Source organism: Lissotriton helveticus, chromosome 4_1 (genome assembly GCF_964261635.1).
Source record: "Lissotriton helveticus chromosome 4_1, aLisHel1.1, whole genome shotgun sequence".
In the NCBI taxonomy this organism is placed as follows: domain Eukaryota; kingdom Metazoa; phylum Chordata; class Amphibia; order Caudata; family Salamandridae; genus Lissotriton; species Lissotriton helveticus.
The window spans coordinates 1661769772-1661780336 of NC_136063.1; the positions used below are offsets into that span (position 1 = coordinate 1661769772).

General features: G+C 41.7%; 1 protein-coding gene across 1 annotated transcript; it reads left to right on the forward strand.

Moving 5' to 3' along the window:
• Nucleotides 1-5202: 5202 nt before the first annotated feature.
• SYPL1 (synaptophysin like 1) lies at nucleotides 5203-6306 on the forward strand. Its single transcript, XM_078688346.1, has one exon. It carries the CDS (start codon nucleotides 5238-5240, stop codon nucleotides 5934-5936), a length of 699 nt encoding a protein of 232 aa, XP_078544472.1. The 5' UTR covers nucleotides 5203-5237; the 3' UTR covers nucleotides 5937-6306.
• The last annotated feature ends 4259 nt before the right edge of the window (nucleotides 6307-10565 follow it).

The following is a 10565-nucleotide window of genomic DNA, read 5'->3' on the forward strand; positions in this document are numbered from 1 at the left end:
AAGGTTTGGGCAAAGAGATTGGGGGGGATCATTAGCCAGCTCGTCTCCCCGTGGCAGCATGGATTCGTTCCAGGTAGAGGTACCACCGATCACACCTCGCGTGCGATCTCGCTATTTGATGCTATGGCCGCCACGGGGGGAGAAATGGCCATGATCCTCCTCGACGCGGAGAAAGCTTTCGACCGCGTGGTATGGGAATTTTTATGGGATGTCCTCGTAAGAAGAGGCATTGGGGGAAAGTGTCTGAAAGCAATCAAGGCAATGTACTCAGATCCGGTTGCTAGGATTACAGCTATGGGTATGCATTCGGAGGAGGTGGTAATTAGGAGAGGTACCCGTCAGGGATGCCCTTGCTCCCCAATACTGTTCTCACTTTAAATAGATCCCCTGATTAGGGAAATCTTAGCCTCAGACAAAATCTCCCCAGTAACAGTAAATGGTCATACTACTAAATTATTGGCATATGCAGATGACCTGGCAATTGTTACCACTAATCCGCAGACAGCAATGGTGGAATTGTGCCAACTGGCTAAAACATATGGGGCCTGTTCCGGTTATAAGCTGAATGAAGAAAAAACATTAATAATTAGTACAAACAATATCTATAAAGCTGACCAGAGGATTGTGGAGTCTGCAGTATATCTCGGGGTGAGGATTAATGCAAATGTCGATAAAATTATACAGGAGAACTATGTACCCTTGATTGCGGCAATTGAAAAAGAACTAAAAAGAATAGATGTATTACATTTATCTCTGATTGGTAGGGTGAATGTACTGAAAATGTCAATGTTCCCTAAAATACTGTATTTATTCCATGCTATCCCCATATTAGTTGAAGAGGGCTTGTTGAAGAAAATGGAAGCTGTCTTCTCCCAATTCGTGTGGCAATACGGGAAAATACGTAGGTCACTGGCCCGATTATCTGTACCTCTGGAGGGAGGGGGACTGTCAGCACCAAACTTGAGGCTGTATCATTGGGTTTGTTTAATGATGCAGATGAATGTTTTATTTAAATATGAAGAAATAGCACTGCCGGTTGGTATTTACAGGACCCCCACCATATATGAGTTGTTAGTAGGTGAAAGAGCACTGGGGCTCTTTACACGAGAAATCAGCTATATATATATTACAAAAGCAAGGTGCTGCTTAGTGCCTGGGGGACCTGGAAGGCAATAATGAGGTTCTTGATGATACCAAAAATCAATAGCACTTTAGATCTCTGGAGGTCAAATCCTTTCCTTCATCTGGGCCAGAATAGCAATAGTAGGTGTTAGATGTCTGGGGGACGTTATGATTGGCGATGAGATAATGGGGTTTGAGACACTACAGCAGAATTATGGTATACCAGCTAGCCAATGGCTATTATATAGACAACTGGAACAAACAGTCAAGTCAATCAGACCCAGGATTGCAATTCAAGAGATTAACCCAATTGTGGATTATGTAAGGAAAGGTGGTAAAAAGATCAGAATGGGTTATAGCTATCTTCAGCAGGGTTTGGGAGACGACATTGAAAAAACTGAATCTTCTTGGGCTCAAAGAATTGGGGATCCAGATGTAGACATTGATTATGCGTTGGAGTTGAATAAAAAAATACTGAGAGCGTCAAATCTGAAGGCCCAGCATTACAAGACTATTTTTAATTTGTACTTTACTCCTGCCAAGTTGTTCATGTGGGGTAAGAGAGAAAATGACAGGTGTCCTAGGTGTGATCAAGGCCCTGCAGACTTACTGCACATGTTTTACCACTGCCAGAGTCTTACACCAGTCCTCAAAGAAATTTAACGGTTTTTAGCGGGGCTGCTAGAGCAACAGATTACTCTATCCCCAACGACTGTTCTGATCGGCAGGGATGGTAACTTGAAGATAAAACGAGATGTTGAAGCTTTTATTTTTCTGTCCATGGCCGTTTTTCGAATTTTAATATCGGCTGGATGGAAAGACTCTGTAGCCCCCACGTTTCAGATGTGGATAACGAGGCTCCTGGGAACTCATGATATAGAGGAATGTTTGTATGATTTTAAAGGAAAGAGATCGAGGGAATTCGGCAAAAAGATCTGGGCTCCCCTCAGAAAGTGGAGAGAAGTTAGATAAGTAAGATTGACGTGAAAGATCTATTGGTTTTAATTGATCTAACTGTTTATATCTAGCATTGTGTGGCCTCTGTGTCTTTTTTAACATGGCTTTTATTGTTGCAAATGTAAGATGTATGTATCAATTTCAATCTCTGATCTTATCCTGTTGTTTTATGTATTTTGATACCCGGAACCATCTCAATAAAAAAAAAAAGAAGCTTTAATGTCACATACATTTGTATCCAGGTCAGAAAATCTAGCATTGTTTCATGCAACTGAAACCGTAGCCACTAATTTATGCAGATATGGTATTCATAACTACAAGCTCTGTTAAATGCCCTACCTTTATTACAAACTTCATTGCTGTGATTGTGCCTTGAGAACATTTGGGGCGATAAACATTAGATTTCTGTATTTATGAGCCAACTGCAATCATAGTTTTAATTGAAGCCTGTGGTATTCCTGAATTATCAGTCAAATGTGAAATACAAACTTTCTCTTTTTTATAGAAGAACAACATGACAAGACGTATACCATTGCACTATCCTTGGTTTAATCTCTTTAAAACACAATAGGTAGAATAACTGATGGTCATTGTTGAACTTGGTCCTCTCTGCAGGGTCACCCCAAACATTTTGCCTTCACACCCATCGTTTGCTGACATTGTTTCTGTTGGCTTTTAGAGGAATAGAGATTGAAAAGGGACTTACAAAGGCTAGATAAAGTGCAAGAAATGTGGTTGAATAGCGAGCAAAAAGATAATATTTATTAGAATGAAGACTAGCAAGTTGTAATCATTAGGTGAAATAATGCACTTTTGCTGGCATTGCATGCCAAAAAAAACAAGTCAGATGACACTATGAGAAGAACAAAGACATTTATATCACTCGAATCATATAATAAAAGAAAGAGGGAGACAAATGGAGTACACCCTCTGCCCTATTCAAGAAAGAGGATTAAAACATTGTCAGAATCTGTACATATCTTTTTGCAGTTTATTGAAATTGATCGGTCAGAGAATAAGTTACTACTAAAAAAACAAACTAAAGGACATATCGGGACCTATCGTACTCTACCACTAAAAGAAAGAAACTTTGGCAAAGTCAAGAAAGATGATTGACAGACAGATAGATAGATAGATAGATAGATAGATAGATAGAGAGAGAGATAGATAGATAGATAGATCGATAGATAGATCGCTAGATCGATAGATAAATAGATAGATAGATAGCATATAGTATATAAATATACAATTGTTCATGCAAATACATTCAGGGCCGGACTGGCTACCGGGCAGTTAGGAATGCTGCTGAGCTGGGGGGTGATTTCATTAATGGGGACCTGAATGAGCTAAACGAAATTCGTTTTGCTTTCAGTATTTCGCAGCACACGCAAATCTCCATGGACGAAATCAGCCTCCACTGCAATAAAATCAGGAAGCAGCTCGGCAGCATTCCTAACTGCCCGGTAGCCAGTCCGGCCCTGAATACATTAATGTCCTTCATGGGATGTACAGATAAAACACAAATGTGTGTGCACATTCTGTCTACACAGTCAGTTCACAATATACATAACGCAGGTACAAAGATAAATGCTTTTATGCTTCAATGCTTCAACTGCTTCAACAACGTATGCATAGGCGCAAAGATATGGAATGTAGTGCACATATAAACAGGTGCTAAGATTATACAAATATACAAATGCTCACCCAAAGACATTAATGTCCTTCATGGGATATACAGATAAAACACAAATGCCTATGCACATTCTGTCTACACAGTCAGTTCACAATATGCAATATGCACATATTCACTCTTGTGTTGACACTCCACAATGGAAGTTTACTGGTACTCAACTAAATCATACTCATTTTGTTGAGAGTGGAAGAATCAAAGGCTGAGGGAACCTGCAGGTATTTGAAACTGTGAACATAGTGACAAAAATGGGTCCCTGCAGCAGAAGCATTGACTCACAGAGCCAGCAGACCTTGGTAACGAAAATGTCCAATTTACTAACTGCTTTAGGTTTTACAGCAACAAACAAGAAATACTAACACACACTACTAGAAGGCTGGAGAAATATTACTGCATGTTAAACAAGAGCTCAATATTCTCATTGTACAAGTTTTACATTTATCATCTCAAACTCGTGAGACAACCAGCATTAAACTACTGCTCGAGCACTATTAATTTCAAATCAGGCGATCCCAGATGAGAGAAGTTGCTCTTTTGCCACCCCCTAACACCCCATGACACAAATGTAGTTGTGGTACACTACCCTACCCAATTTCACAGATAGCCTAAATGACAACAATGGGGAAAACATCTTGAGTGTTCTGGAGTGGATATCACTCTGGAACCCTTGGCTTACCAGTATTTCATTTGACCAGCAGATCATTAGGCAAGAAACCGGCAAAGTCCATGGTTGTGCACTATAACACTGAAACTATGAAGTCAGCAGATGCCACAAAAACAATGATAGCACTTTTTCTGCAAAACGCCTTGGCTGGTAAATTGACTAGACACCAATAAGAGCTCATGTGCTTGCAGTCTAACAGAGGAGCACTCTCACTTTCATTTGTATGCAAGCTGTGACAATTCCCTTCAAACAAATTGTCATAAGAGTGCAGGCAACATTACCTCCTCAACCCTTATTCTTCAATAAGAAATTAACTTATGTGAGGTTTCTTCTCCCACCCAGGCACTATGGGACCCAGCTTAGAAACACAAAAAAATCAAATTATGACCCACTTCAGCCTTCTGCCTCATTGCCCTTTTCTTTACCTGTAGGATCAATAGGGGAAGTCTGGCATCACTTTTTTTGTCTGCTTCAAACAGACATACATATGGTCATCCTGGCAGACCCAGATTTGAGGATCCAGCAGAAGCCCTGTTTAAGTCACAAGTAAGAATTTGCTGAGTTGCAGTCTGCTTTGACTTCTTGGGGTTATATTTCTCTCTGGTCCTCTGGTAAGTATAGCAGTAGGCCCCAGGGGAACCATGTTCAGCCTACATGGAATCCATGTTGGAAGAGTGTGGGGTAACACTCATATAATTCCCTACACCCTATCATCCTCAAGCCAATGGGCTTGTTGAAAGGTTCACCAAGATACTGAAAGGCGGCGGTTGCCAACTTGTTTTTTCCGTTCTCTCCCTGCAGAAGATGTCGGGCGCGCAGCTGAGCATGACTCCGCTTCTGGAGCCGCTGGGCTTCATCAAGATTTTCTCAATATTTTCCTTCGCTACTTGTGGCGCTTACAGTGGAAGCACATCAATTAATGTTACTTGCCAATCCAATACCAAAACACTTTCTGCATCCTTTGGGTACCCTTTTAGGTTGAATACTGCTCAACTGGCTAAATCGGAGCCACAATTTTGCAACATTACGTGGAGTATATTTCACTTAACGGGAGACTACTCGTCATCTGCAGAGTTTTATGTTTCTGTTGCAGTCCTCGCATTCCTTTACTGCATTGGTGCACTTGTCCTTTATCTCGGCTACATGCACTCTTATAGAGAGTCAACAAAATTACCAATGATTGATTTTGTGGTTACCTTCATCTTTGCCTTTTTCTGGTTGGTGAGTTCTTCAGCATGGGCTAAAGGACTTACAGATGTAAAGTACTCGACAAGCCCAAGCACTATTCTTGTGTCAGTGGCTGGAAACTGCACAGGGGCTAGAAGTTGTGTTGCTGCAGAAGGACCCAGCTTGGGAAGTCTAAACGTTTCAGTGGTTATTGGATTCCTTAATTTGATACTGTGGGCTGGAAATGCTTGGTTTGTTTTCAAGGAAACCAGGTTAGCAACCCCTCCACCAGAGCACACCGCCACTCAAAGTCCTGGAAATATCCCATCGCCATGAGCAGTATAATTAAAGGAAAAGTGTGAAGCATGTTTCATTACATTGCCTTGCCGGGTGTTTTGTCACTTCATTTATGTAACTAAAAGAAGTTTTGATAACTTGATAAATCAGTGGATAAAGCTGCATTCTGCTGTTCATTCTGTAATGTGCCAAATGAGTAAAGAATGTTCTACTCTGTTAAAACATGTTATCAAATTTAGACTTGTTCCTTATCACTGTTTACAGCCTTTAAAGCATACAACTTTGCTTCCCCATTTGATTTTGTGTGTGTATATTATGCTCTGGTGTTTCTCACTTCTCTATATGTTCCATTCAACATTGGATATATTTTATTTTTAGAAACCACATTAAAAGAAACAATGTAATATTGCTAATGTCTTTATGACTGTCATTTTTTTCAAGTTAATAGTTCTATTACAAACACTAGTGATTTTAATTGTTGTAAACCTCCTCCAAATGTAAAATGCAGAGCCAAGAGTTTCTCTTATCATAATGTTTGAAAAGTGCTTGTACAGAAAATGTTCTTAGATGTGTGATGTTTTTTGGAATTGTTAATGTCTTTCATAAAGTAACTTGGTGGCCTGTTTATTGGACAATTTTCTATCACTGTGAGCATGTTGAAGAAGGCAAAGTTGAATGTATGGCCTTGCAGTTATTCTTTATCACATTTGTTTTCATTACCCTTTGTGGGTTCAGATTCCCATTCAAACGACTTGCATTTAAATAGTTATACCAAATGTAATGTTTCTGTATCTATGAACACAATATTAAAGAGATACACATGTAAAAAAAAAAAAAAAAAAAAAAAAAAATACTGAAAGGCATACTGAAAGGCATCATTATGGGCCTTTTTTGTTTCGATCAAAAAGGGGGCGGGAGAAAGAAGTCAAAGACCATTCAGCTTCCAAGCTTACATCAAAAAATCAATTGGGGGAAAATGGACCACCTGTAACTACGTAGCCAGGGTTCTTAAGCACCATAAATAACCTGGCTTCATAGTTACAAGTGATCCATTCTCCCCCAATTGATTTTTTGATAATTATGAGCCTGCCTGAGCCCACAAGTTAAAAGCGGGACATCCTCTTCCCAAGCCTGCTCGTTGCCTACAGCGAGGTACCCCAGAATTGAGTTGGGTTTGGCCCTTTTAAATCCTCTATGATCGCCATGTTAGGTGACATCTCAATCTATTTAAAGAGGGGTTGGTGCATGCTCCTGAAATGCTCCCCAGAATGTGATTAGTTACATACTAGCCTTCTGAAACCAGTTGCACGAATTCTGGAGAAGGCTGCTAAGAACTTAGAAGTCAGCCAGGAGGTCATAAAAATTTGGGTGATGGAGCCAGTGTGTCCTAGGGTCCTCCCATACCGTTGGACATGGCCTTATGAGATGAAGGAGAAGAAGGGGAAGCTACCATTTTTGGTGGGCCTAAGACCCCCCCAGGAACCCCTTAAGGGTACTGCATATCAATTGCCACAACTTACCCTGTAAGAGGACTGAGGTCACCATGTTCTTGATGACAGATGATGTAGTGGAGAAGGAGAGTGAGCATGTCCCTGACCTCCTATCCTCCAAAGAGAAATATGGGTCGGTGGAAAGTGTCTCCATCTCTCCTACACTGGCCCCAGAGCAGAGGACCGACTGTCACCAGTTTTAGGGACATTTTGCCTCCATGTTCTCCCTCATTCCTGGGCCTAAACTATGCTTGTACCCATAAAAGGCACTGGAGCAGTCTGCCTGTACTCAAGGCCCTTGAATTCTCCCAAGAGTTCATTGTACAAGTGAATACCTCAGAGCATGGCATAGGGGTTGTGCTATCACAGCTCAATGAAGAGGGCCTAGTCCAACCTGTAGTCTTCATCAGTAGTTTGCTGTGGTCTGAATACTGAAGTGGTTGCAAATATATTTGCTTTAGGACTCACTTCTGAGTTCAGACATACTCAGATTGCTCAGGCAAATGAACTTTTGAGGTGGTTCATCTCCCCAAGGGAAATTGACTATATGGTGGAACACCGTCCTGGGTCAGACCACTCCAGTGCTGATGATCTATTTGGGTTCTTACACCTTAGTGATGTGCACTCCCATGAGGCTGGGTAGTTCTCCCAACTTTGAGCTGTTGGCAGATATATGTCACCCTTGTCAGCCTCAGGGTAGTCTCCCCCCAAGCCTTTTGCCTTCACGCCTCCTATTTTTCTGAAATTGTTTGTGTCAGCCTCAGGTTAGTCTCCCCCCAAACATTTTTTGTTCACCCCTCCTATTTTTTTGAAATTCTTAGTGTTGGCCATAGAACTTACTGTACCACTTCTAACCAATATGCTTCCACTCACTCCCTAAAAATGTGGTAAAATTGGCTTACACCTGATTGACATATTTAATTTACTTTTCAGTACCTAGTAAAGTGGTATACCATACACCCAGGGCCTATAAATTAAAAGCTACTTGTTGGCCTGTGATAACGTTTGATTGGAAGCAGGTAAGAATATCATATATGGTGTGTGAGGAATTTTAACCCAAACTCCTTTTAAATGGTAAAATCTGATTTTAGTCACAATTTTGAAAATGCCACTTTTAGAAAGTTGGTATTTTTCTGTCCTTACTATTTGATGCCCGTAGCCTATGTCTGGGTCACAAGAACAAGGTGTGGGTGGCACATGGCCTTTGTATGTTACTACCAGACACCCACATAATAGAGAAATTAAATGTGCCTGAAAGGGCCATCTTTGGCAGGATTGGGGTGCGAGCTGTGAGCAGCTCCACTTGCATATTAATCTTGAACCCATACCTGGACTCTGTCTGAGTGAGTCGTGACCCTCCAAGTGTTGCCTATCCATTCCTGGACCATTGGAAGTGGTGTTGAAGGCTCCCAGATAGCCCAAATCCAAAACGTAGAACATCAAATATTTTCTGCAAAAAATTCCTCTAGGAACTGAGAGGAAATCGGGACCTACCTGCTCGTTAATCCATCCAAAGTGGATCCCTGGTCACCCTGACTCCGCAGCAGCTCCTGCTACGTTCTCCTCCACAGCAGCAAATCCTGCTCAACAGCTCCTCGCTGAATGAGTATCCATCTCATGGACCCCTCTTTCGCTATATCCTGCAGCTTCATCCCACTGCAGATTTTTGACTCCCAAAGAAGAGGGTAAGTCTGAACGTAGGAATCAGCACCACAAATTCATCCAGCGTCTCTCCAACAAAGACGCCTGGTTCTCATACACTTTCAGAATCCATGCCCTGCCGAACTTTAATTTCTCAGACATTTTGCCTTGAAATCTCTTTTAAATCTCTTTTAAATCCAAGGGTAAGCGAAGACTAGGCCCAATCCACTTTGTGTATATAAACTGCACTCCATCATTTTCGGCCATAATGTTCACCCAAATCTGGCATGACTAGATGTTCGTAGTTGGAGCTTTCATCTTTTAGGCACCATCTTTCACTATACATTTTTAAAATTCATAACTTTAGTTCTATTGCTTGGATCTTTGTCATTTTGATGTCAAATAGTTTATTAAAATGTAATCTATTTGTATAAATTGGCGTGGGATTTTTCTTGTGTTGTGTTTTCACTTTATATCTGTTTGTGTGCTGTATAAGTACATTACACATTGCCTAACTGCTTTTGTGCCAATCTATAGGAGGGTTAAGCATGGGTTAATTTAGTGACATTTGTGGGTCATACTGACAAGGATTTTGGCTTTTGCTTGAGAATGGCTCACAAAAGCAGGCATGCCTCGTGGGTGTGGGGGCGGCGGGTGTCGCACGGTGAGGTGGTGGGGTTAGTTTAATGAATTTAAATTGTTTTTAAATGTACCTTTACCTCCGGTCCCGGACTCCCACGTCGTATCTCCTGCTCTCTCTGTTCACAGGAATCAGAAGCAGGCAGCCTCCCTCTACTCCCCTAAGCCAATCACAAAGCTCCAATGGCAGCGCTGTGATTGGCTAGGACGCTGATCTTACAGGCATTTATGGGGAGGCTGGTTTCTCCATGCAGGCTGAGCAGAAGCCTACATGGAGAAATGGAGAGTACTATGACAGGTTTGGTTGGCCCTGGGGCTGACCAAACAGTCAGCGCCCTTAACATTGGGCTAGCCTTTCCTCCCCAATTGGCCCACCCACCCGCCCCAACCAGGCATTCCCTTCTTCTGCTTTCTCAGAGTGCGAGAAGCAGAAACAGACAATGGTGTTTACATCATTTTACTTTTCTGCTTCTCGCACTGTGATAAAACAGTAGGGTGACTCTCCGACGCCCACGTGGTGGAGGCACCCCTGCTCTCCAGGACCTTTTTGCACATGTCTATAGGGATAAGTTCCTGTCATGGCACGAACACTGCATGTATGTTGCTGGATTTCTGACATGAATTAGTCTTCTGCCTGCAAAAGAAGCTTGCTTGCCATGGGGAAAGCAGGCCAAAGACCGCAATTGTGGGACGCTGTTAGCATGGAAATTGAAGACGGATACAACTCGTAACAGGATACTCAGAATACAGAAGGAAGACCAATAGTATACCACAGAGGAGGCAGACATTAGAAAAGAGTTTGAGAAGTGTTTTAACAATCTATATACAGAAGAAACGGTGGCCACTAAAGAGCAGATTGAAGCATTTTTTGGAGGAAGTCCCTATACCAAAACTCTCA